This window comes from Xenopus tropicalis, chromosome 2 (genome assembly GCF_000004195.4).
Source record: "Xenopus tropicalis strain Nigerian chromosome 2, UCB_Xtro_10.0, whole genome shotgun sequence".
Lineage (NCBI taxonomy): Eukaryota > Metazoa > Chordata > Amphibia > Anura > Pipidae > Xenopus > Xenopus tropicalis.
This window is the reverse complement of record NC_030678.2, coordinates 179316502-179343668: the sequence shown is the minus strand read 5'-3', so window position 1 is coordinate 179343668 and position 27167 is coordinate 179316502. Positions and strand designations below refer to the sequence as shown.

Below are 27167 nucleotides of genomic sequence, written 5' to 3'. Positions count from 1 at the left end.
CTGTCCCATCCCAACCCGACTGTCCCATCCCAACCCGACTGCCCCTTCCCAACCCGACTGCCCCTTCCCAACCCGACTGTCCCAACCCGACTGTCCCTTCCCATCCCAACTGTCCCAACCCGACTGTCCCTTCCCATCCCAACTGTCCCAACCCGACTGTCCCTTCCCAACCCAACTGTCCCAACCCGACTGTCCCTTCCCATCCCAACTGTCCCAACCCGACTGTCCCATCCCAACCCGACTGTCCCTTCCCAGCCGACTGTCCCTTCCCAGCCCGACTGTCCCTTCCCGACCCGACTGTCCCATCCCAACCCGACTGCTCCTTCCCAACCCGACTGTCCCTTCCCAACCCGACTGCTCCTTCCCAACCCGACTGTCCCTTCCCAACCCGACTGTCCCATCCCAACCCGACTGTCCCATCCCAACCCGACTGTCCCATCCCAACCCGACTGTCCCATCCCAACCCGACTGCTCCTTCCCAACCCGACTGCTCCTTCCCAACCCGACTGCTCCTTCCCAACCCGACTGTCCCATCCCAACCCGACTGTCCCTTCCCAACCCGACTGTCCCATCCCAACCCGACTGCTCCTTCCCAACCCGACTGTCCCTTCCCAACCCGACTGTCCCATCCCAACCCGACTGTCCCATCCCAACCCGACTGTCCCTTCCCAACCCGACTGTCCCATCCCAACCCGACTGTCCCTTCCCAACCCGACTGTCCCTTCCCAACCCGACTGTCCCTTCCCAACCCGACTGCCCCTTCCCGACCTGAGTGTCCCTTCCCGACCCGCCTGTCCCATCCCAACCCGACTGTCCCATCCCAACCCGACTGCCCCTTCCCGACCCGCCTGTCCCATCTCAGCCTCTCAGTTGCAGTTTCTAATGCTAACAGACTCCTGCTGCACCAATATGGCCGCCCCTCATAGAGGAACACGGGGGGTCAGACAGGGAATGTAATAGCATTGGGCAAATACTTTAATTACAAATGATATACAGGAGCTCAGGCAAAGAGAACATTATAATATATTTAAAAACAGTTTAATTTTAGGTGTCAGTCTCCCTTTGGGTTGGGTGAGACGTTTCCCCAGAGAGGAGGAGAAAGTTCTGTGATTACAGACCCATTAACATCAGTGACCCCCAAACCCCCAAACTGTAAGAGCAGCATGAGCGGGGCCAGGCCCCTTACTGCACATATTGGGGAGCAGGATCTCCCGCCCATTGTGAGGCTGAAACATTGTCAGGGCAGTTTGGCCAATTAGAATGCGCAAGGGAAAGTGTTCCTACCAATGAGCAGTAGGAGAGAGGGATACTAAAGGGTTAAACACAGCAGCAGAAGTAGCTGTATATTGTACAAGGAGCCTCACTGTATCTGAATAGGGGAGAGTGAGTGCTGAATGGAAAGTGAAAGTAGAGGCGGGGCAGGCAATATATGAGTGACAGCTGGGAATATTAAATGCCTGTATATTGGGTTTGGATACGTTAATATAAAAATGAATTTAGGTTTCATGTTTAATTTAAAAAGGACTATTATTATAGAGCTTTCTGTGTTTGGGTGATGGGTCCCCTTTAAGAACTGGGGCAGAATAACTAACAAAGGGTTCACCCCTTTTATTACACCCCCATAATATACTCACAATATTCCCTGCAATAATGCGATACTTTTACCCAATTATTGGTTTAGGGTCTAATTCAGTGTTTTTTGGGGGACCCCAAACATGAAATGTAAAATATCGGCATTGGGTGGGAAGCCTGAAATCCACGTCTCTGCCCCCAACACCATTCTCCCAACCGCCATTTGCTCTGAGATGGATCCCCCCGATGGAACAGGTACCCCCCCCCCGATGGAACAGGGATCCCCCCCGATGGAACAGGTACCCCCCCCCCGATGGAACAGGGATCCCCCCCGATGGAACAGGTACCCCCCCCCCGATGGAACAGGGATCCCCCCCCAATGGAACAGGGATCCCCCCCCAATGGAACAGGGATCCCCCCCCCAATGGAACAGGGACCCCCCCCCCAATGGAACAGGGATCCCCCCCCCAATGGAACAGGGATCCCCCCCATGGAACAGGGATCCCCCCCATGGAACAGGGATCCCCCCCCAATGGAACAGGGATCCCCCCCCAATGGAACAGGGATCCCCCCCAATGGAACAGGGATCCCCCCCCCAATGGAACAGGGACCCCCCCCCCAATGGAACAGGGATCCCCCCCCAATGGAACAGGGATCCCCCCCATGGAACAGGGATCCCCCCCATGGAACAGGGATCCCCCCCCAATGGAACAGGGATCCCCCCCCAATGGAACAGGTACCCCCCCCCCCGATGGAACAGGGATCCCCCCCGATGGAACAGGGATCCCCCCGATGGAACAGGTACCCCCCCCCCGATGGAACAGGGATCCCCCCCGATGGAACAGGGATCCCCCCCGATGGAACAGGGATCCCCCCGATGGAACAGGGATCCCCCCCCGATGGAACAGGGATCCCCCCCCCAATGGAACAGGGATCCCCCCCGATGGAACAGGGATCCCCCCAATGGAACAGGGATCCCCCCCCGATGGAACAGGAATCCCCCCCCCAATGGAACAGGGGGATCCCCAAGGTGCAGATGTTACAGGGCCCGGCCCCCCCCCCCCATATACAGTCACTCATGGGGTCTCTCAGGTTACTATAAGACTTATGGCAATTGGAAAAATAACAGGAACATGTGACTGCACAGAGCTGGGACCTTGCCCCTCTCTATCTGCCCCTCCCTATCTGCCCCTCCCTATCTGCCCCTCCCTATCTGCCCCATTAGCACACGTGCCACCAATAAGGGAGAGGATAAAGTAACAAAACCAAAGTGTTGTTTATTAATGGACTGCCAGGAACTGGGCCCAGTGGTCATGGAGAGGCCGGGGTACAGGGAGGGGCCGGTACCGACGTACAGGGAGAGAGAGGCCGGTACCGACGTACAGGGAGAGAGAGGCCGGTACCGACGTACAGGGAGAGAGAGGCCGGTACCGACGTACAGGGAGAGAGAGGCCGGTACCGACGTACAGGGAGGGGCCGGTACCGACGTACAGGGAGGGGCCGGTACCGACGTACAGGGAGGGGCCGGTACCGACGTACAGGGAGAGAGAGGCCGGTACCGACGTACAGGGAGGGGCCGGTACCGACGTACAGGGAGGGGCCGGTACCGACTTACAGGGAGAGGCTGATACACAGGGAGGGGCTGGCACAGATGTGCATTAAGGTCCGACGGGCTGGCACTGACTGTGGGGCCGGTACTGATGTACAGGGAGGGGCCGATACACAGGGAGGGGCCGGTACCAACGTACAGGGAGAGGCCGATACACAGGGAGGGGCCGGTACCGACGTACAGGGAGAGGCCGATACACAGGGAGGGGCCGGTACCGACGTACAGGGAGAGGCCGATACACAGGGAGGGGCCGGTACCGACGTACAGGGAGAGGCCGATACACAGGGAGGGGCCGGTACCGACGTACAGGGAGAGGCCGATACACAGGGAGGGGCCGGTACCGACGTACAGGGAGAGGCCGATACACAGGGAGGGGCCGGTACCGACTTACAGGGAGAGGCTGATACACAGGGAGGGGCTGGCACAGATGTGCATTAAGGTCCGACGGGCTGGCACTGACTGTGGGGCCGGTACTGACGTACAGGGAGGGCCGATACACAGGGAGGGCCGGTACCAACGTACAGGGAGAGGCCGATACACAGGGAGGGGCCGGTACCGACGTACAGGGAGAGGCCGATACACAGGGAGGGGCCGGTACCCCGACGTACGGGAGAGGCCGATACACAGGGAGGGGCCGGTACCGACGTACAGGGAGAGGCCGATACACAGGGAGGGGCCGGTACCGACGTACAGGGAGAGCCGATACCAGGGAGGGGCCGTACGGACGTACAGGGAGAGGCCGGTACCGATACACAGGGAGAGGCCGGTACCGATACACAGGGAGAGGCCGGTACCGATACACAGGGAGAGGCCGGTACCGATACACAGGGAGAGGCCGGTACCGATACACAGGGAGAGGCCGGTACTGATACACAGGGAGAGACCGGTACCGATACACAGGGAGAGGCCGGTACCGACACACAGGGAGAGGCTGATACACAGGGAGGGGCCGGTACCGATACACAGGGAGGGGCCGGTACCGATACACAGGGAGAGGCCGGTACCGACGTACAGGGAGAGGCCGGTACCGATACACAGGGAGGGGCCGGTACCGATACACAGGGAGAGGCCGGTACCGACGTACAGGGAGAGGCCGGTACCGATACACAGGGAGGGGTCGGCACAGATGTGCATTAAGGTCCGACGGGCTGGCACTGACTGTAGTTTCCATCACTATAGGGATCTCAGTACCTGCCACTCAGTCCTGGGGTTTCGGGTCGTTAGATGAGATTCATTCTGAAAGGCAGAGAGTAACAATTAGTGGTAATGCCCAGAGCCAGGGGTGACAGTTACTGGTAATCCTCAGAGACAAAAGTGACAGTTACTGGTTAAAGTAATAGTTAGTGGTGAGAGTGAGAGTTAGTGGTGAGAGGGACAGTTAGTGGTGAGAGGGACAGTTAGTGGTGAGAGAGACAGTTAGTGGTGAGAGGGACATTAGTGGTGAGAGAGACCGTTAGTGGTGAGAGAGACAGTTGGGGGTGAGAGGGACAGTTAGTGGTGAGAGGGACATTAGTGGTGAGAGAGACAGTTAGTGGTGAGAGAGACAGTTGGGGGTGAGAGGGACAGTTAGTGGTGAGAGAGACAGTTAGTGGTGAGAGGGACATTAGTGGTGAGAGAGACAGTTAGTGGTGAGAGAGACAGTTGGGGGTGAGAGAGACAGTTAGTGGTGAGAGGGACATTAGTGGTGAGAGAGACAGTTAGTGGTGAGAGGGACATTAGTGGTGAGAGAGACAGTTGGGGGTGAGAGAGACAGTGACTCATGTGATACAGAATAATATGAAATTATAGGGAAGTCTCGCTGTGACCGGACCCGGTGGTTCTGCACTCAGTGCCCATGGGATGGGGCAATACAGTCACTGTCACGCGCTCCTCGCTTCAGTGGAAAATTCCCTTTTTCATTTGTTATCACCAGCGAAGGAAGTTGATTTTTTCCTAATTTCAGATTTTCTCCTTAGTTGTCTGATTTGGGGCAGGAATGTACGTTTTGGGGCCCTTAGTACAGAATGGGGGTCCCCTGCCTACTGAGCCCCAAATGTCCCCACATGAACTGCCCATTACTCACGGGGTGCCCAGTCATGGGGGGGACTGACTGAGAGACCCCCCCAGTCTGGTCAGTGACCCCGACTTCTCACCTGCAGCAAATGTCTCTTCACTTTCAGAAATCCTTGAAAGACAGTTACTAGTGAGAGTTACTGGCGAGAGGGACAGTTGGGGGCGAGAGGGACAGTTGGGGGCGAGAGGGACAGTAGGGGGTGAGAGGGACAGTAGGGGGCGAGAGGGACAGTTGGGGGAGAGAGGGACAGTTGGGGGAGAGAGGGACAGTAGAGGGTGAGAGGGACAGTAGGGGGTGAGAGGGACAGTTGGGGGTGAGAGGGACAGTTGGGGGTGAGAGGGACAGTAGGGGGTGAGAGGGACAGTTGGGGGAGAGAGGGACAGTTGGGGGAGAGAGGGACAGTTGGGGGAGAGAGGGACAGTTGGGGGCGAGAGAGACAGTTGGGGGAGAGAGGGACAGTTGGGGGTGAGAGGGACAGTAGGGGGTGAGAGGGACAGTAGGGGGTGAGAGGGACAGTTGGGGGAGAGAGGGACAGTAGGGGGTGAGAGGGACAGTAGGGGGTGAGAGGGACAGTAGGGGGTGAGAGGGACAGTTGGGACTGAGAGGGACAGTTGGGGGCGAGAGGGACAGTTGGGGGCGAGAGGGACAGTTGGGGGCGAGAGGGACAGTAGGGGGTGAGAGGGACAGTTGGGGGAGAGAGGGACAGTAGGGGGTGAGAGGGACAGTTGGGACTGAGAGGGACAGTAGGGGGTGAGAGGGACAGTTGGGGGTGAGAGGGACAGTTGGGGGAGAGAGGGACAGTAGGGGGTGAGAGGGACAGTAGGGGGTGAGAGGGACAGTAGGGGGTGAGAGGGACAGTTGGGGGTGAGAGGGACAGTTGGGGGTGAGAGGGACAGTTGGGACTGAGAGGGACAGTTGGGGGTGAGAGGGACAGTTGGGACTGAGAGGGACAGTTGGGGGTGAGAGGGACAGTTGGGGGTGAGAGGGACAGTTGGGGGTGAGAGGGACAGTTGGGGGTGAGAGGGACAGTTGGGACTGAGAGGGACAGTTGGGGGCGAGAGGGACAGTTGGGGGCGAGAGGGACAGTTGGGGGCGAGAGGGACAGTTGGGGGGCGAGAGGGACAGTTGGGGGAGAGAGGGACAGTTGGGGGCGAGAGGGACAGTAGGGGGTGAGAGGGACAGTTGGGACTGAGAGGGACAGTTGGGGGAGAGAGGGACAGTTGGGACTGAGAGGGACAGTTGGGACTGAGAGGGACAGTTGGGGGGCGAGAGGGACAGTTGGGGGCGAGAGGGACAGTAGGGGGTGAGAGGGACAGTAGGGGGTGAGAGGGACAGTAGGGGGTGAGAGGGACAGTAGGGGGTGAGAGGGACAGTTGGGACTGAGAGGGACAGTAGGGGGTGAGAGGGACAGTTGGGACTGAGAGGGACAGTTGGGGGTGAGAGGGACAGTAGGGACTGAGAGGGACAGTAGGGGGTGAGAGGGACAGTTGGGACTGAGAGGGACAGTTGGGGGTGAGAGGGACAGTTGGGGTGAGAGGGACAGTTGGGACTGAGAGGGACAGTTGGGACTGAGAGGGACAGTTGGGGTGAGAGGGACAGTTGGGGGTGAGAGGGACAGTTGGGGGTGAGAGGGACAGTTGGGGGTGAGAGGGACAGTTGGGACTGAGAGGGACAGTTGGGGGTGAGAGGGACAGTTGGGACTGAGAGGGACAGTTGGGGGAGAGAGGGACAGTTGGGACTGAGAGGGACAGTTGGGACTGAGAGGGACAGTTGGGGGGCGAGAGGGACAGTTGGGGGCGAGAGAGACTCATGTGATACAGAATAATATGTGGTTCTGCACTCAGTGCCCATGGGATGGGGCAATACAGTCACGCGAGTTACCGAGGGTCAGGGACTAATTCCCTTTTTCATTTGTTTTCATCAGTGAAGGAAGTTGATTTTTTCCTAATTTCTGATTTTCTCCTCTAATTTGGGGCAGGAATGTACTTTGGGCCCTTAGTACAGAATGGGGGTCCCCTGCCCCCCCAGCTGGTTGGAAAAGTGGGGCATTTAATTGGGCAATTCTATGCCCATTCCTGCCTACCGAGCCCCCACTGCTCTTTATTCCTGATTATTTGTATTTATATAAATAGACCAAATGTCCCTACGGGGTGCCCAGTCACAGGGGGGGGGCACTGACTGTGAGACAAGAGGAGGCCCCCCCAGTCTGGTCAGTGACCCCGACTTCTCACCTTCAGCAAATGTCTCCTCACTTTCAGAAATCCTAGAGGTGAGTTGGGCTTTTTCTTCTAGGGATTCCGAGGGCACGCCCACTGCCTCGGCTTCACTCACTAACGGTAGTGCAAGCTCCGCCTCCTGGTCTGCTGGCACAGGGGCACCTCCCGTGGGCACAGGCTCAGAGCTTGCTGCTTCGGCCTCGCCGGGCTCTCCGACCACTAAAAAGCAAAAGGTGAACTGTCTCTTTAACAAAGTGGCCATGATTGTGTGCCCATACATAGGAAGGGTGGGTGTCAGTAGGGGGCGCTACACTGCTCTGTACATACCTGGGGCAGGGGGCATGGCCTCTGCAGTTGGGGACAAGTAGGTAATGCCAGTGATATTCTCAGCTTTCCATCTGGTGACTGGCACTGCCAGAGGCTCCTCTTCTTCATCCTCGTCTTTCTCCTTCCAAAAGAAATGACAGTAAGTGAATGAAACCCCAGAAAAGCCAAAGAATGTGACCCCCCCCCCCCGGATAAATACTCAGCGGTCTTGCCTCCCTCTCCTGGCACTGATGCCCAGTAGACTGAATGGGTAACGTTGGGCCCAGCAGGCTGGTAGCATTGTGTGGGTGAGACCATTATGTGCAGGGGAGTACAGCCCGGTATCCCTGACACAGTACATTCAGTTACCCCATGATCTGTAGGTGAATACTGTGGGTAAGTGTTGTGTGAGTGAGACCATTATGTGGAGGGGAGTACAGCCCGATATCCCTGACACAGTACATTCAGTTACCCCATGATCTGTAGGTGAATACTGTGGGTAAGTGTTGTGTGGGTGAGACCATTATGTGCAGGGGAGTACAGCCCGGTATCCCTGACACAGTACATTCAGTTACCCCATGATCTGTAGGTGAATACTGTGGGTAAGTGTTGTGTGGGTGAGACCATTATGTGCAGGGGAGTACAGCCCGGTATCCCTGACACAGTACATTCACTTACCCCATGATCTGTAGGTGAATACAGTGGGTAAGTGTTGTGTGGGTGAGACCATTATGTGCAGGGGAGTACAGCCCGGTATCCCTGACACAGTACATTCAGTTACCCCATGATCTGTAGGTGAATAAAGTGGGTAAGTGTTGTGTGGGTGAGACCATTATGTGCAGGGGAGTACAGCCCGGTATCCCTGACACAGTACATTCAGTTACCCCATGATCTGTAGGTGAATACTGTGGGTAAGTGTTGTGTGGGTGAGACCATTATGTGCAGGGGAGTACAGCCCGGTATCCCTGACACAGTACATTCACTTACCCCATGATCTGTAGGTGAATACAGTGGGTAAGTGTTGTGTGGGTGAGACCATTATGTGCAGAGGAGTACAGCCCGGTATCCCTGACACAGTACATTCAGTTACCCCATGATCTGTAGGTGAATACTGTGGGTAAGTGTTGTGTGGGTGAGACCATTATGTGCAGGGGAGTACAGCCCGGTATCCCTGACACAGTACATTCAGTTACCCCATGATCTGTAGGTGAATACTGTGGGTAAGTGTTGTGTGGGTGAGACCATTATGTGCAGGGGAGTACAGCCCGGTATCCCTGACACAGTACATTCACTTACCCCATGATCTGTAGGTGAATACAGTGGGTAAGTGTTGTGTGGGTGAGACCATTATGTGCAGGGGAGTACAGCCCGGTATCCCTGACACAGTACATTCAGTTACCCCATGATCTGTAGGTGAATACAGTGGGTAAGTGTTGTGTGGGTGAGACCATTATGTGCAGGGGAGTACAGCCCGGTATCCCTGACACAGTACATTCAGTTACCCCATGATCTGTAGGTGAATACAGTGGGTAAGTATCCTTCCTAACGAGCTGCTCTGATTTATTGCTGCCCATTCCACTGGCAGTGAGTGGCACCCAGTTAGCCAATAATAATGCGGCAGCCCTGTCCCGCCATTTCCCATGCACAATACAAACTGCATGCAGCTCTAACGCCCCCTCTCCTGCCACATTCTAGCGCTACGGCACCACACCATGCTGCACTCCATGCCAGCCACAACCTGGGACAGGCCGGCACCGGTCAGTACAAAGCCTTCAAAAGCAGGGGGGTCCTTGTACCCCGGGTGGGTTCGGCCTCTAGTTTGTCCCCAGATGCTCTTCCGGGGAGGGGGTAACTGTGCAAACCACAGGAGATCATTAATCAGCACCAGATAAGTGACGTATATCTGCAATCTACTGCATCTGCCTGGCACCGGCACGCCCACTGTTATTGGACAAAGTGTTACCAGTGTAGTCTTCTCTCTCTGCTCAAACTATCTGCAATCTACTGCATCTGCCTGGCACTGCTACAGGACACAAGGTGTGAGGCACAGTCTAACCTGCTCTGTCTGGGTATAGAAAGGCTTGTTTACTCTGCAATCTACTGCATCTGCCTGGCACCAACCCCCTTTGCTACCAGAGGAAAGGTCTTAGGGGATAGTCCTATCTGCTCTATCTGTTCAAACTATCTGCAATTTACTACATGTGCCTGGTACTCAATCCGACAGGACAGTGCTGTCCAACTTCTACGGTGCCGAGGGCCGGAATTTCTCTAGCATACATAGTGGAGGGCCGCTAATGGAAGCCAGTTTTGACCACTCCCCTTTTTGAAACCACACCCACTTCAAACCACACCTATTTTATCACAATGGTGGTAGCACAGCAAAATCCCAAATGCTTGGTCCTTACTGTGGGGATATCAACCATCATTCATATGTGAAAGAATTATGTCATATTAAGATATACCCTTAAATTCCATATGCCCCCTCCTCCCCTGTGGATAGCAGAGCAACCCCCAGTACATAATTACACACCTTAGGGACCATTTAATGGCTATTTCCAACTGCTAAAAAACTCCCACAACAAACCCCTGCCAGGTTCACCTCCCACAGGCAGCATAGGGCAGGCAGAGTATGGCACACACAGGCAGCACTCTGCCTGTCCTACCCTGACTGTGTGTGCCATACTCTGCCTGTCCTACCCTGACTGTGTGTGCCATACTCTGCCTGCCCTACCCTGACTGTGTGTGCCATACTCTGCCTGTCCTACCCTGACTGTGTGTGCCATACTCTGCCTGTCCTACCCTGACTGTGTGTGCCATACTCTGCCTGCCCTACCCTGCCTGTGTGTGCCATACTCTGCCTGCCCTACCCTTCCTGTGTGTGCCATACTCTACCTGCCCTATGCTGGCTGTATGTGCCATACTCTGCCTACAGTACCTATGTCTGAGGTGTGAAGAAGTGAACAATGGGGGTGATTAGAGCCTGAGCCTGAGGTGGGAACACTGCAGGGGGGAACAATGCAGAGATTAAAAGGTGTGAAAAACACAGGGGATTACATGTTTAAACAATACAGAGGGATTACAGCCTGAATCTGAGGTGAGAACCATGCAGGGGGGCAGTTAATCTCAACTGGCGGGCCGCCAGTTGGACAGCACTGCGACAGGACATAGGCATAGTCTAACCTGTAATCTATTGTACCTGCCTGGCACAGACACCCCATTGCTACTGGGCAGGGGGGGTACTTACCTGCTCTGTCTGTATATATAGAAAGGCTCACACTCTGCAATCTATTGTACCTGCCTGGCACAGACACCCCATTGCTACTGGGCAGGGGGGGTACTTACCTGCTCTGTCTGTATATATAGAAAGGCTCACACTCTGCAATCTATTGTACCTGCCTGGCACAGACACCCCATTGCTACTGGGCAGGGGGGGTACTTACCTGCTCTGTCTGTATACAGTATATAGAAAGGCTCACACTCTGCAATCTATTGTACCTGCCTGGCACAGACACCCCATTGCTACTGGGCAGGGGGGGTACTTACCTGCTCTGTCTGTTTACAGTATATAGAAAGGCTCACACTCTGCAATCTATTACACCTGCCTGGCACAGACACCCCATTGCTACTGGGCAGGGGGGGTACTTACCTGCTCTGTCTGTTCATAGGCGCCGTGCTGCTCACATCCAATGTCGAAAATGTATTTCCCTGGTCCAAGGAGCTGGAGGAACATATGGAGAATTAACCCTTTGGTAAACAGGTGCATTACCCAGCAAGCAGGGCAGGTCTGTGTGTCCCACCCATAATAATAATGGTTTGCACTGACCATCACCCTCCCCTTGGGCTTCATTGGCCGTTGGTATGATATTAGAAGGGGCCGCCCAGGTGGTACTTACTGAGTTGCCAACAAACTTTCCTTGGTAACGATGATTGAGGTGAACGAGTTCCCCGGATCCCTCTTGTTTCCCATTCACCCAGGTGCCGACATACTTGGATCCGGTCTCAGCGTAGGTGTACACCCCCTGCCCGTGCCTGCCCCAGAGATAGGTCAGTAACATCATGTGACCACTACGGCCATTTACACACCCCGCAGAGCCCAATATTGTACAATACATGTGGGTAACATACATACATACATACATACATGTGGGTAACATACATACATACATACATACATACATACATGTGGGTAACATACATACATACATGCAACATACCTCTGGTGAGACAGCCAGTCCCCGCTGTAGGTGTCCCCATTGGGGTAATAGTAAACCCCTTGTCCCTGGCGCTGATCATCCACCCAGTCCCCTAGAGACACAGACAAGTGTTAGTGCTGAACTATAGCAGCCACTTCGGGCAGCTTAAAGGGGAAGTATGCCATTAAACGAACTTTTTTTTCCTGTGTTACAGATCCATTCTAAGCAACCTTTCATTTTGCCTTATTTAGCAAGTTTTTTAACTATTATCCGTACTATCCTGGCTCTGCTGTCTGGTTGCCGGGGGTCACTGACCCTGGGAACTGACTTTCAGGTTTCAGTTTGACTGATTGTTACAGGTATGGGACCCATTTTACAGAATGCCCAGGACCTGGGGTTTTCCGGATCAGGGATCTTTCCGTAATTTGGATTGCTATAACCTATAAGCTAAAATTCATTTAAATATTAAATAAACCCAATAGGGCTGTTCTGCCCCAATAAGGGGTAATTATATCTTAGTTGGGATCAAGTACAGGTACTGTTTTATTATTACAGAGAAAAGGGAATCATTTAACCATGAAATAAACCCAATAGGGCTGTTCTGCCCCCAATAAGGGGTAATTATATCTTAGTTGGGATCAAGTACAGGTACTGTTTTATTATTACAGAGAAAAGGGAATCATTTAACCATGAAATAAACCCAATAGGGCTGTTCTGCCCCAATAAGGGGTAATTATATCTTAGTTGGGATCAAGTACAGGGACTGTTTTATTATTACAGAGAAAAGGGAATCATTTAACCATTAAATAAACCCAATAGGGCTGTTCTGCCCCAATAAGGGGTAATTATATCTTAGTTGGGATCAAGTACAGGGACTGTTTTATTATTACAGAGAAAAGGGAATCATTTAACCATTAAATAAACCCAATAGGGCTGTTCTGCCCCAATAAGGGGTAATTATATCTTAGTTGGGATCAAGTACAGGTACTGTTTTATTATTACAGAGAAAAGGGAATCATTGCACATTAAATAAACCCAATAGGGCTGTTCTGCCCCAATAAGGGGTAATTATATCTTAGTTGGGATCAAGTACAGGTACTGTTTTATTATTACAGAGAAAAGGGAATCATTTAACCATGAAATAAACCCAATAGGGCTGTTCTGCCCCCAATAAGGGGTAATTATATCTTAGTTGGGATCAAGTACAGGTACTGTTTTATTATTACAGAGAAAAGGGAATCATTTTTTAAAATTAGAATTATCTGCTTATAATGGAGTCTATGGGGGATGGCCTTTCCGTAATTTGGAACTGGATAACAGGTTTCTGGATAAGGGATCCCATACTGTATTTCTTGTTGCTTATTTTCCTTTCCAGGCCTGCTACTATCCACCTCCCAAGCTGATCCCAACACTGTTCCTTATTTGCTATAATAATTAACCCTTAACAACCGAATTTCACTTTAAATTCCAAGCCTGGAAAATGCTGAACATACATTTGAAATAATTTATAAATAGCAAAAAAAATGAAGACCAACTGCAAGTTGTCTTGGCACTCTGCTCCCTACACTATACCTGTACTAAGATACAGAGAACTTTATAGTGCCTCCTCTCCCCTGCGGGGAATGCAGGGTTTGGGCAATGCCCATGGAGTTTCTGCCCCGGAGGGGCAAGTTGAAAGTTACACAGTGGATTTTTGCCCTCACTTGAATGAAATGACACTAAATGACCATTTAGGCAGCCGCCATTTTGTCTCGGGTTGGGCAGTGACTGTGCATTGGCAGAGGGTGGGCGTTACCTTCATACTTGGAGCCATCGGGGTACATAAAGGTGCCCGCCCCGTGCTTCTTGTTCTGCTGATACTCCCCGATGTATCGGGCCCCGTTCTTGAATCGATATGTTCCCTGAAAACAGAACGACAGATTGTTAGCTCAGCTGCCAAGTAAAACAGGCAATAAACTGCCCTGCACTACTGGGGCAAATTATTATCAGGGGGGCAAATCTGCACCAGGGCTACTATCCCATAGCAACCAATAAAGTGTCAGGTTTCATCTATAGATAAATATATTGATTAACGGTCAGAATGGGGTGGGTCAGACTGCTGGGCGTGGCTTCTGTGGGAGGGTAAGGGATTGGTTCACAATGGGGGGTACAAGCCTTACCTGCCCGTGTCTCTTGCCCCCCTCGTATTGGCCCTCGTAGGTGTCTCCATTGGGCAGCCGCGCTCTCCCCTGCCCGTGTCGCTCCCCGGCCTCGTTACGCTCCCCCTCGTACTCCTGCCGAGACATTACAGTTAGGGGCCCCCCAGGGCATCATTTCTGCATTCACCCTAATACTGAATCACATCCCAGTCCCCCCCAGCTCCAGTATATCCCAGTCCCCCCAGCTCCAGTATATCCCAGTCCCCCCCAGCTCCAGTATATCCCAGTCCCCCCAAGTCCAGTATATCCCAGTACCCCCAGCTCCAGTATATCCCAGTATCCCCAGCTCCAGTATATCCCAGTCCCAAGTCCAGTATATCCCAGTCCCCCCCAGCTCCAGTATATCCCAGTACCCCCAGCTCCAGTATATCCCAGTCCCCCCAGCTCCAGTATATCCCAGTCCCCCCAGCTCCAGTATATCCCAGTCCCCCCAGCTCCAGTATATCCCACTCCCCCCAGCTCCAGTATATCCCAGTACCCCCAGCTCCAGTATATCCCACTCCCCCCAGCTCCAGTATATCCCAGTCCCCCCAGCTCCAGTATATCCCAGTACCCCCAGCTCCAGTATATCCCAGTCCCCCCAGCTCCAGTATATCCCAGTCCCCCCAGCTCCAGTATATCCCAGTCCCCCCAGCTCCAGTATATCCCACTCCCCCAGCTCCAGTATATCCCAGTCCCCCAGCTCCAGTATATCCCAGTCCCCCCAGCTCCAGTATATCCCAGTCCCCCCAGCTCCAGTATATCCCAGTCCCCCAGTACCCCCAGCTCATATTCCAGTCCCAGTCAGTATTCCCAGTCCCCCCCAGCTCCAGTATATCCCAGTACCCCCAGCTCCAGTATATCCCAGTCCCCCCCAGCTCCAGTATATCCCAGTCCCCCCAGCTCCAGTATATCCCACTCCCCCCAGCTCCAGTATATCCCACTCCCCCCAGCTCCAGTATATCCCAGTACCCCCAGCTCCAGTATATCCCAGTCCCCCCCAGCTCCAGTATATCCCACTCCCCCCCGGCTCCAGTATATCCCACTCCCCCCCGGCTCCAGTATATCCCACTCCCCCAGCTCCAGTATATCCCACTCCCCCCAGCTCCAGTATATCCCAGTACCCCCAGCTCCAGTATATCCCAGTCCCCCCCAGCTCCAGTATATCCCACTCCCCCCCGGCTCCAGTATATCCCACTCCCCCCAGCTCCAGTATATCCCAGTACCCCCAGCTCCAGTATATCCCAGTCCCCCCCAGCTCCAGTATATCCCAGTCCCCCCCAGCTCCAGTATATCCCACTCCCCCCCAGTATATCCCAGTACCCCCCAGCTCCAGTATATCCCATTCCCCCCAGCTCCAGTATATCCCACTCCCCCCCGGCTCCAGTATATCCCACTCCCCCCAGTATATCCCAGTACCCCCCAGCTCCAGTATATCCCATTCCCCCCAGCTCCAGTATATCCCACTCCCCCCCAGCTCCAGTATATCCCACTCCCCCCCCAGATCCAGTATATCCCAGTACCCCCAGCTCCAGTATATCCCACTCCCCCCAGCTCCAGTATATCCCACTCCCCCCAGCTCCAGTATATCCCAGTACCCCCAGCTCCAGTATATCCCAGTCCCCCCCAGCTCCAGTATATCCCAGTCCCCCCAGCTCCAGTATATCCCACTCCCCCCAGCTCCAGTATATCCCAGTCCCCCCAGCTCCAGTATATCCCAGTCCCCCCAGCTCCAGTATATCCCAGTCCCCCCAGCTCCAGTATATCCCAGTACCCCCAGCTCCAGTATATCCCAGTCCCAAGTCCAGTATATCCCAGTCCCCCCCAGCTCCAGTATATCCCAGTACCCCCAGCTCCAGTATATCCCAGTCCCCCCCAGCTCCAGTATATCCCAGTCCCCCCAGCTCCAGTATATCCCACTCCCCCCAGCTCCAGTATATCCCACTCCCCCCAGCTCCAGTATATCCCAGTACCCCCAGCTCCAGTATATCCCAGTCCCCCCCAGCTCCAGTATATCCCACTCCCCCCCGGCTCCAGTATATCCCACTCCCCCCGGCTCCAGTATATCCCACTCCCCCCAGCTCCAGTATATCCCACTCCCCCAGCTCCAGTATATCCCAGTATCCCCAGCTCCAGTATATCCCAGTCCCCCCCAGCTCCAGTATATCCCACTCCCCCCGGCTCCAGTATATCCCACTCCCCCCAGCTCCAGTATATCCCAGTACCCCCAGCTCCCAGTATATCCCAGTCCCCCCAGCTCCAGTATATCCCAGTCCCCCCCAGCTCCAGTATATCCCACTCCCCCCCAGTATATCCCAGTACCCCCCAGCTCCAGTATATCCCATTCCCCCCAGCTCCAGTATATCCCACTCCCCCCCCGGCTCCAGTATATCCCACTCCCCCCAGTATATCCCAGTACCCCCCAGCTCCAGTATATCCCATTCCCCCCAGCTCCAGTATATCCCACTCCCCCCCAGCTCCAGTATATCCCACTCCCCCCAGCTCCAGTATATCCCAGTCCCCCCCAGATCCAGTATATCCCAGTCCCCCCAGTAAGTAAATGCAAGTTAATGTCAGTATTCTGGAATATTTTTCAGTCCTTCTCCCCCCCCCACCAAAAAAAATAGTCCAATAAGTTCCGGCTGACAGACCCCTGTGCCCTCTCACCCCCAGATCGGGTTCCGCTTCCTCTTCAAACTCCTCAGAACCGATGTCCGACATGTCCGGGGTTCCGGCGTCCGGTACCGACACAGGCTGGGAATGGGGAGCCCTGGGGCCGGGGTGAGTGTAGGCTGAGGGGCCGGTGAGTAGAGGGGTCAGGGCTGAGGGGTCGGACCCGGAGCGGAGAGGCTGAGGGGCCGGTGTGTGGGGGTTCGGGCAGACCCGGTGCGGAGCGGAGAGGCTGAGGGGCCGGTGTGTGGGGGTTCGGGCAGACCCGGTGCGGAGCGGAGAGGCTGAGGGGCCGGTGTGTGGGGGTTCGGGCAGACCCGGTGCGGAGCGGAGAGGCTGAGGGGCCGGTGTGGGGGTTCGGGCAGACCCGGTGCGGAGCGGAGAGGCTGAGGGGCCGGTGTGGGGGTTCGGGCAGACCCGGTGCGGAGCGGAGAGGCTGAGGGGCCGGTGTGGGGGTTCGGGCAGACCCGGTGCGGAGCGGAGCGGACAGAGACTGACTCCCCGCACTTTGTGCCTCTGACTTTTCACTGTTTCGAATCCGAGCGTCCAGTTTCCATGGAGATATTACCCGACACGCACCGCGTCCTCTCCATGGCGACAGTGCGGCCGCTGGGGTGAGGCGTCCTGTTCCCATGGAGACCGTCCCGCCCATGTGACTGACATTCCGCCATGTTTAGTGCTGGCAGCTGGGTTGGGCACATGATTGTATAAAAGGGCACTGTGAGCGGGAACAGCGGGAACCACGCCCATTTTTGCGACATCACCCCATGTGACTACATTTGGCAGGTTATTTAAAGTTTGAACACATTTCTGGGGGTTTGGGGGCCCTGTTTTATGTGTTATTACAGTTTTGCTGAAAAAGTTGAATTTGCCCTTTAAGCTGTGAGTCTCAGTTCCCCCAAGAGACCTGTTTAGCTTATTAGTTACACTTGTGGGGGGGGGCTTTTTAACTTTCTGGGCTCTGCCAAAAGCTACTTATTTAATTAAATGTGAGAAACACTGTACCTAAGTGCAGGTGGCGCTCGTTAAGATTTCTGCTCTCTCTGCCAAAAGCCCCTTATTTAATTAAATGTGAGAAACACTGTATCTAAGTGCAGGTGATGCTCGTTAAGATTTCTGCTCTCTCTGCCAAAAGCCCCTTATTTAATTAAATGTAAGAAACACTGTACCTAAGTGCAGGTGACGCTCATTAAGATTTCTGCTCTCTCTGCCAAAAGCTACTTATTTAATTAAATGTAAGACACACTGTACCTAAGTGCAGGTGACGCTCATTAAGATTTCTGCTCTCTCTGCCAAAAGCTACTTATTTAATTAAATGTAAGACACACTGTACCTAAGTGCAGGTGATGCTCGTTAAGATTTCTGTGCTCTCTGCCAAAAGCTACTTATTTAATTAAATGTAAGAAACACTGTATCTAAGTGCAGGTGATGCTCGTTAAGATTTCTGTGCTCTCTGCCAAAAGCCCCTTATTTAATTAAATGTAAGAAACACTGTACCTAAGTGCAGGTGACGCTCATTAAGATTTCTGCTCTCTCTGCCAAAAGCCCCTTATTTAATTAAATGTAAGAAACACTGTACCTAAGTGCAGGTGATGCTCGTTAAGATTTCTGCTCTCTCTGCCAAAAGCCCCTTATTTAATCGAATGTGAGAAACACTGTACCTAAGTGCAGGTGATGCTCGTTAAGATTTCTGCTCTCTCTGCCAAAAGCTACTTTTAATTAAATTTGTATCTTTTTTGGCTTCAGTGCGGGGGGGGGGCTTGTTACCTCTGGGCTCTGCAAAAGCTACTTATTTAATTAAATGTAAGAAACACTGTATCTAAGTGCAGGTGATGCTCGTTAAGATTTCTGCTCTCTCTGCCAAAAGCCCCTTATTTAATTAAATGTAAGAAACACTGTATCTAAGTGCAGGTGATGCTCGTTAAGATTTCTGCTCTCTCTGCCAAAAGCTACTTTTAATTAAATTTGTATCTTTTTTGGCTTCAGTGCGGGGGGGGGCTTGTTACCTCTGGGCTCTGCCAAAAGCTACTTATTTAATTAAATGTAAGAAACACTGTATCTAAGTGCAGGTGATGCTCGTTAAGATTTCTGCTCTCTCTGCCAAAAGCTACTTTTAATTAAATTTGTATCTTTTTTGGCTTCAGTGCGGGGGGGGGCTTGTTACCTCTGGGCTCTGCAAAAGCTACTTATTTAATTAAATGTAAGAAACACTGTACCTAAGTGCAGGTGATGCTCGTTAAGATTTCTGCTCTCTCTGCCAAAAGCTACTTTTAATTAAATTTTTATCTTTTTTGGCTTCAGTGCGGGGGGGGGCTTGTTACCTCTGGGCTCTGCCAAAAGCTACTTATTTAATTAAATGTAAGAAACACTGTATCTAAGTGCAGGTGATGCTCGTTAAGATTTCTGCTCTCTCTGCCAAAAGCTACTTTTAATTAAATTTGTATCTTTTTTGGCTTCAGTGCAGGAGATGAAAAGGAAATGAGGGACTTTTCAGTGAGCTGTCAAAAGAGGGACTGTCCCCCCAAAATTTGGGGGGCCCTCCGCCAGCTTCAGCGGGCCCCCAGCTGCCCCGTCACTGCTGCACCTTCCCACCCTGGCACATACAGAGGGTTCTGGGAGTTGTAGCTCAGCAGCTGGAGGGGTTCATCCCCTAATTGTACATCTGCCCCCACGTAAGAGGCCCAACCCCCCTTCCTCTGACTCCGCCCAAGCCCCCTCCTCTGACTCTGCCCAAGCCCCCTCCTCTGACTCTGCCCAAGTCCGCTCCTCTGACTCTGCCCAAGTCCGCTCCTCTGACTCTGCCCAAGTCCGCTCCTCTGACTCTGCCCAAGTCCGCTCCTCTGACTCCGCCCAAGCCCCCCTTCCTCTGACTCCGCCCAAGCCTGCTGCAGCCTGTGCTGGTTACTTTGCAGCCATGCAGTAAATGATTTCCTCTCAGTCTGTGGCCTCTATATGGGTCTGGATTTGATTGGCTGACACTGGAGCCACAGCAGCTTCCTGATCTGCCCCTCCCCTTATAATTACCCTGGGTATCAGTCCTAGTGGCCAATAGCTGCCCCCTAACACTTCCACTTGGACCCAGGCCCTTAATGCCGATTCAGTAAATATGCCCCTGGCTACAGGCCCAGCCTACCTGATGTGGGTACTTGTGACAGGAAATATTTGCCCCCGAAGATGCCACCTCACCCCTGAAGAGGCAGTTACCGGCTGTTCATTTGGATGCTGCTGCAGCCTGCACTGCTCTCATGAGACCACGCAATGTACGGCTCAGTTTATTGCTGATTAGCCATTAATTCAGTTAATTTCATTAGTACAAGGTATTCAGGGGGTGAGGCGGCAACTCAGTCCAGGCCTAGAAATAGGCTGGGGGGCACCAGGAGGCACCAGAAGGAACTGCCCCCCCCCTCGGTGGCTGTAATGACTGCACAGTGGCCAATCTGAGCTCAGCCCTTGGAATGGGTTAAATGAGTGGGGCAGGAGGGGTAGGGAGTTAGTAGGCAGTATGGCACCGCTGCGCCCCCTTAGCTCAGCCTAACAATGAGCATTGCTGGGAGTTGCAGTTCAGTGTAGCAGGAAGGCAGCACATTGCACCCCAGCTGCAGCGCATCTCCCCATGTGACAGCGAATGGGTTTGGCCCGAGGGGCTGACGCTCTCCCTTATAATCAATAGAGAAGTGAAACTGCTGCAGTCGGTGGGTGAGACACATAGCCCGTCGCTCAGTTCTGCCCTGGGGGTAAGTCTCCTTGCAGTTCTACCCTGGGGGTAAGTCTCCTTGCAGTTCTACCCTGGGGGTAAGTCTTATTGCAGTTCTGCCCTGGGGGTAAGTCTTATTGCAGTTCTGCCCTGGGGGTAAGTCTTATTGCAGTTCTGCCCTGGGGGTAAGTCTTATTCCAGTTCTACCCTGGGGGTAAGTCTTCTTGCAGTTCTACCCTGGGGGTAAGTCTTATTGCAGTTCTACCCTGGGGGTAAGTCTCCTTGCAGTTCTGCCCTGGGGGTAAGTCTCCTTGCAGTTCTGCCCTGGGGGTAAGTCTTCTTGCAGTTCTACCCTGGGGGTAAGTCTTCTTGCAGTTCTACCCTGAGGGTAAGTCTTATTGCAGTTCTGCCCTGGGGGTAAGTCTTATTGCAGTTCTACCCTGGGGGTAAGTCTTATTGCAGTTCTACCCTGGGGGTAAGTCTTATTGCAGTTTTACCCTGGGGGTAAGTCTTCTTGCAGTTCTACCCTGGGGGTAAGTCTTATTGCAGTTCTACCCTGGGGGTAAGTCTTATTGCAGTTCTACCCTGGGGGTAAGTCTTACTGCAGTTCTACCCTGGGGGTAAGTCTCCTTGCAGATCTGCCCTGGGGGTAAGTCTCCTTGCAGATCTGCCCTGGGGGTAAGTCTCTATGCAGTTCTGCCCTGGGGGTAAGTCTCCTTGTAGATCTGCCCTGGGGGTAAGTCCCTATGCAGTTCTATCCTGGGGGTAAGTGGCACTAAGAGATTCTGTGGATTTAACCTGTTCCAGGCTGGCTGGGGGCACGTGGGCAAAACGGGGGTGAATGGGTTATTGATCCTTTAGAGCCACATTGTATCCTTATGTCATTCCAGAATCAGAACCAGGAACCAGACCTCTAGCAAAGTGTGGGTTTAGGGTTATTTGAATGGAACAGAATCTTTTAGTTCCCCTGGGGCAGCACAGACAGGGTACTTACTGGTACCGCTCGTATTGTACAGGGTTCTGTTAGCTGGGACCCAATTATGTGTTGTTTAGGGTGAGTTACCCTTTAATGCAGTGATTGCCCCCCCCCCCACTGCAATAAGACAATGCCCGTCACAAAAGGGTTAAGGAAACTCAGTTTAGAGGAAAAGAACTGACGTTTTATTGTGCAGTTGCGCAACGTCCTCTATGAAATCCCCCCCCTGGGGCAAGTATAATGCCCCCGTTATACGGGAATGTGCTCACTTTTAGGGGCAAATACTTTGGGGCAATTACGTGGGGGTTGTAGGCAACTGACTGTTTCTTACCCCTGGGTTCCCGAATGTTACTGAACTACAACCCCCAGCATTAACCCTTCATTAGATCTTGAAAAATAGTGGGAGTTGTAGTTCAACAACATCTTAGGACTATAATACGGGTCTGTGGTGCGGCACGTGGGCTCTACAGTGATTTCTCCTTTGTGGCAGATTGTGGCCAACGCTTTACTGAGCCAAATGGATCATCTGATGAGGATCTGGCCAATCGTATGGCTCCTGCTCCAGCCCATAATAACGCAGGTAAGTTCTGTTCTATCTGCGTCACTTGGCTCACCGGACCCAAACTGGGATCACTACACCCATACTGGGATCAGTACACCCATACTGGGATCAGTACACCCAAACTGGGATCAGTACACCCAAACTGGGATCAGTACACCCAAACTGGGATCAGTACACCCAAACTGGGATCAGTACACCCAAACTGGGATCACTACACCCAAACTGGGATCACTACACCCAAACTGGGATCAGTACACCCAAACTGGGATCAGTACACCCAAACTGGGATCAGTACACCCAAACTGGGATCGGTACACCCAAACTGGGATCACTACACCCAAACTGGGATCACTACACCCAAACTGGGATCACTACACCCAAACTGGGATCAGTACACCCAAACTGGGATCAGTACACCCAAACTGGGATCAGTACACCCAAACTGGGATCAGTACACCCATACTGGGATCAGTACACCCAAACTGGGATCAGTACACTCGTACTGGGATCAGTACACCCAAACTGGGATCAGTACACCCAAACTGGGATCAGTACACCCAAACTGGGATCACTACACCCATACTGGGATCACTACACCCATACTGGGATCAGTACACCCAAACTGGGATCAGTACACCCAAACTGGGATCAGTACACCCAAACTGGGATCGGTACACAGGGAGAGCCTGTAGTTGCAGCACTGCTGGTGGGAGGGGCAGGTGATAGATTCACAGGGGCCCATAGGGACACACACAGCTGGCAGGCTGAAGCCACTGGGGCCCCCGGGGAGTTACAGAGAGAACACGGCAGCACAGAAGCTGACACTCGCCCCTCCCTCTTCCGCTTGTGGTTCTGCACAGGCTCCACCCAGGGGCATTACCTGCCCAATTACACGGGGGGGGGTTATTTAGAGCTTCAACTTTGCAGAAACATTCGCGCCCCTGTGTGAGCCCCCCGGCAGCCTGTAGGGCAGAGCCCTCGGTACCACTACAGTGTGGGTCCTGCCACTCTCCCATTGGATCCAACATGGGCCAGAACTGATCCAGAGCCCCCTGTAACCAATAGATTCCCATGTTCCAGAGCCCCCTGTAACCAATAGATTCCCATGTTCCAGAGCCCCTGTAACCAATAGATTCCCATGTTCCAGAGCCCCCTGTAACCAATAGATTCCCATGTTCCAGAGCCCCCTGTAACCAATAGATTCCCATGTTCCAGAGCCCCCTGTAACTAATAGATTCCCATGTTCCAGAGCCCCCTGTAACTAATAGATTCCCATGTTCCAGAGCCCCCTGTAACCAATAGATTCCCATGTTCCAGAGCCCCCTGTAACTAATAGATTGCTATGTTCCATTCAGAGTCTGAATCCAGGTTACTTGAAGACTGGAGAAGGTCCCAGCATTGTGTAGAACAAAGGGAACGCAGAAATTGTTTGCATTGCTGAAAATGCTCCCAGGGCCCCACTAGTGGTAGATATAAGAATTGCACCCAAGCTGGAGTAATTGGACCAGGACCCAAAACTCCCAAAAACCCCAATTTAAATACTCAGAAACATCCCTGGGGGTAAGGAATGATTGGTCCCCAAATAAGAAGACTTTGTTCCCTTGGTTTGTTACCCTTCCTCCTTGACTGGGGAACATCAAGAAGCGGAGATACCTCCCTTGCCTTTATAGTAGCCCCTTCCCCGACCCTGCCACCAATCTACCCCCCTCTCTCTCTCTCTGCGGGATGAGCCAAACGTGTTTCTCCCTAATTACAGGAAACCCTCTCAGAAGCCCCCATGGATCTGGAAGAAGATACGTTTGATGACCAGTATATTGGGTGTAGGGACCAAGTGGACCTTCTCATGGATGAGATCCTGAAGACTGAGAAGTCAAAGAATAGATTATTGAGACGCGCTTGGACAGAAGCAGAGAACATATGGAACATCAGGAGACACGAGATCCAGTCAGAGCTTCCGGTGGGCTTTAGAGACAGCCACGGGGTTGCCTTGGTGGCCTATTCTGGGTTCATTAGAACATACTTTGATGAAGCCGTGGTCTCTGCCGGCAAGTCCTACAATGACTACATCCAGCGGTTCCAGTACAAAGGCCTCCATTTCTACCTGACGGTGGCCGTGCAGCTCCTGTCTGGGGGGTGCCAGAAGAGACCCAAACTGGTTTATCTTGGGACCAATGGGTTTTGGTACCCAACTAACTCTTTAGAAGAAGTCAAGTTCGGCCATTTTGTATCTACCTACTCAGAGAAGGAACAAGCGGTGGCCTTTGGTAACGACACCGTCTTTACTATCAGTAGCTGCTACGGGGTCCAGGTGGAAAAGTTCTCCCAGTTCCCCCAGGAGAAGGCAGTTCTGGTTCCGAACTATGAGATCTTCTCGGTCCATGAGGGAGAGGTCAATGAGTTTGCCCTTATCAGCACCAAACGGACCTGCAGCAAATTCAATTGCGCCCTAATTAGAGGTGAGTGATCCCTTTATGCTGTATCATGGCGGGAGCTGCTTAGTGCTCAGTACACTGCATTGACTGTCAGAGATAGCCCCAGGACTAATATGGGCCCCCCCAGGGGATCTTTGTGATCTATTTGTATTGGCCGCTCTTTCAAAGGCCTTTGTTAGGTTATCATGTGTATAACCTCTATCTTTTAGTCTTGAAAATAGATGTTTAGCTTTAAGGCCCCCATACACGGGCCAATAGAAGCTGCCGATATGGGTCCCTTGGACAGATTCGGCAGCTAATCGGCCTGTGTATGGGGAGAAACAAGTGGCCTGGCCGACCAATATCTGGCCTGAAATTGGCCAGATATTGATCGGCCAGGTTAGAAAATCCAGTCGGCCGATGCGGTCCCCGAACCGACTGCCCCATGGCCGTAACTGTAATCCGATCGTTTTACCCCAGGGCCAAACGATCGGATTTTTTTTTTTGAAGCAACTTCCTACCCAATATCGCCCAACCGTAGGTGGGGATATCGGGTAAAGATCCGCTCGCTTGGCGACATCACCAAGCGAGCGGATCTTATAGTGTATGGGGGACCTTTAGATTGAAAGTCCGCTTCCTCAGAGCAGATCCTTCTAAAGCTGGCCATACACGCACCGATATTATTGTAGGAAACCTCGTTTCGTGTGATAATCGGTGCGTGTATGGTATTTCGGCGAGTCGAACAATATCGCAGGAAGCTGCTGATCAACCCGACTCGCCAATCGGCCAGGTTAGAAAATTTTGATCGGGCGCCATAGAAGGCTAAATTCTCCCTTCAGCGCTGAATCGGCAGAAGGAGGTAGAAATCCTATTGTTTCTCCTTACCTGCCGATTCAGCCCTGAATGGTGTGTGGCGGATCTGATCAGATCACCACGTGTATGGGCAGCTTTAGGGGCTGATTTACTAACCCACGAATCCGACCCGAATTGGAAAAGTTCCGACTTGAAAACGAACATTTTGCGATTACTTTGCGATTTTTTCGTATGTTTTGCGATTTTTTCGGATTCTGTACGAATTTTTCGTTACCAATACGATTTTTGCGTAAAAACGCGAGTTTTTCGTATCCATTACGAAAGTTGCGTAAAAAGTTTGCGCATTTTTCGTAGCGTTAAAACTTACGCGAAAGTTGCGCATTTTTTCGTAGCGTTAAAACTTAACGCTACGAAAAATGCGCAACTTTTCGCGTAAGTTTTAACGCTACGCAAAATGCGCAACTTTTTACGCAACTTTCGTAATGGATAGGAAAACTCGCGTTTTTACGCAAAAATCGTATTGGATCCGAAAAATTCGTAAAGAATCCGAAAAAATCGCAAAACATACGAAAAAATCGCAAAGTACCGATCATTACGAAAAAAACGCAATCGGACTCCAATCGACCCGTTCGTGGGTAAGTAAATCAGCCCCTTAGTCTTAGAAATTGGCTATAGGGGATGTTATGTATGAAATGCTTGGGAGGGCGAGATTGAGCATTTAATCTGGTATTAGCCGAACATTCTTTTCTAAATATTGAGGTGATTATATGTTCAGCTGTTAATGTGATGCCCACAAAATGAATACATTTTTCATTAATTTCTGAAGTGAATTTTAAATTGTAATCGTTGCTGTTGATAAAGGGGATAAACTCAGTGCCGGACCCAACAAGGATAATATCGTCAGTAAAACGACCAAAGTATTTGATGTTGTGAGAATGTGCGTTATCTTCATTATATAGTAACGCCGCCCCATATCCACATATACAGGCTCGGGCGTGGGGGCTGATTTACTGAAAAGCAATGTGTCATGAATGGGTGTGCCCCCCCCCAACTGTTTGGCCTACTCCCCGAACCCCCTTTCCCTTCCCCTCTCTCCTTCTGTCTCTCATCCCCTCTCCTTTCCTTTTCTATTCCCCCCCCCAACTGTTTGGCCTTACTCCCCCCCATCCTCCCTCTTCTCCCCCCTTCTATATTTCCCCTCTCCCCCATTTGTCTCTCCCAGAACCCCCTTTCCCTTCCCGTCTCTCCTTCTGTCTCTCATCCCCTCTCCTTTCCTTTTCTATTCCCCCCCCCAACTGTTTGGCCTTACTCCCCCCCATCCTCCCTCTTCTCCCCCCTTCTATATTTCCCTCTCCCCCCATTTGTCTCTCTACTCCCCGAACCCCTTTCCCTTCCCTCTCTCCTTCTGTCTCTCATCCCCTCTCCTTTCCTTTTCTATTCCCCCCCAACTGTTTGGCCTTACTCCCCCCCATCCTCCCTCTTCTCCCCCTTCTATATTTCCCTCTCCCCCCATTTGTCTCTCTACTCCCCGAACCCCCTTTCCTTCCCCTCTCTCCTTCTGTCTCTCATCCCCTCTCCTTTCTTTTCTATTCCCCCCCAACTGTTTGGCCTTACTCCCCCCATCTCCTCTTCTCTTCCCCCTTCTATATTTCCCCTCTCCCCCATTTGTCTCTCTACTCCCCCGAACCCCCTTCCCTTCCCCTCCTCCTTCTGTCTCTCATCCCCTCTCCTTTCCTTTTCTATTCCCCCCCAACTGTTTGGCCTTACTCCCCCCATCCTCCCTCTTCTCCCCTTCTATATTTCCCCTCTCCCCCCATTTGTCTCTCTACTCCCCGAACCCCCTTTCCCTTCCCCTCTCTCCTTCTGTCTCTCATCCCCTCTCCTTTCCTTTTCTATTCCCCCCCCCAACTGTTTG

General features: G+C 52.7%; 2 protein-coding genes across 2 annotated transcripts; one reads left to right on the top strand and one right to left on the bottom strand.

The window, feature by feature from the left end:
• Window positions 1-3892: 3892 nt before the first annotated feature.
• rsph1 (radial spoke head component 1) lies at window positions 3893-17312 on the bottom strand. The gene is made up of 10 exons (XM_031897440.1): window positions 17264-17312; window positions 16794-17213; window positions 14109-14222; window positions 13745-13850; window positions 11971-12061; window positions 11650-11785; window positions 11403-11474; window positions 7778-7898; window positions 7466-7669; window positions 3893-4417 (listed from the first exon to the last, which is right to left on the bottom strand). The coding sequence occupies exons 2-10, from the start codon at window positions 16845-16847 to the stop codon at window positions 4413-4415; spliced, it is 903 nt and encodes a 300-aa protein (XP_031753300.1). The 5' UTR covers window positions 16848-17213; window positions 17264-17312; the 3' UTR covers window positions 3893-4412.
• On the top strand, window positions 16856-24519 carry art5 (ADP-ribosyltransferase 5; the record flags this gene model as incomplete). The annotated part of the gene is given in 5 exon segments (NM_001039735.1): window positions 16856-16907; window positions 21957-22046; window positions 23785-24500; window positions 24502-24513; window positions 24516-24519. Coding segments are annotated over 5 exon segments (843 nt in total), but the record flags the coding sequence as incomplete, so codon positions are not given.
• Between the last annotated feature and the right edge of the window lie 2648 nt (window positions 24520-27167).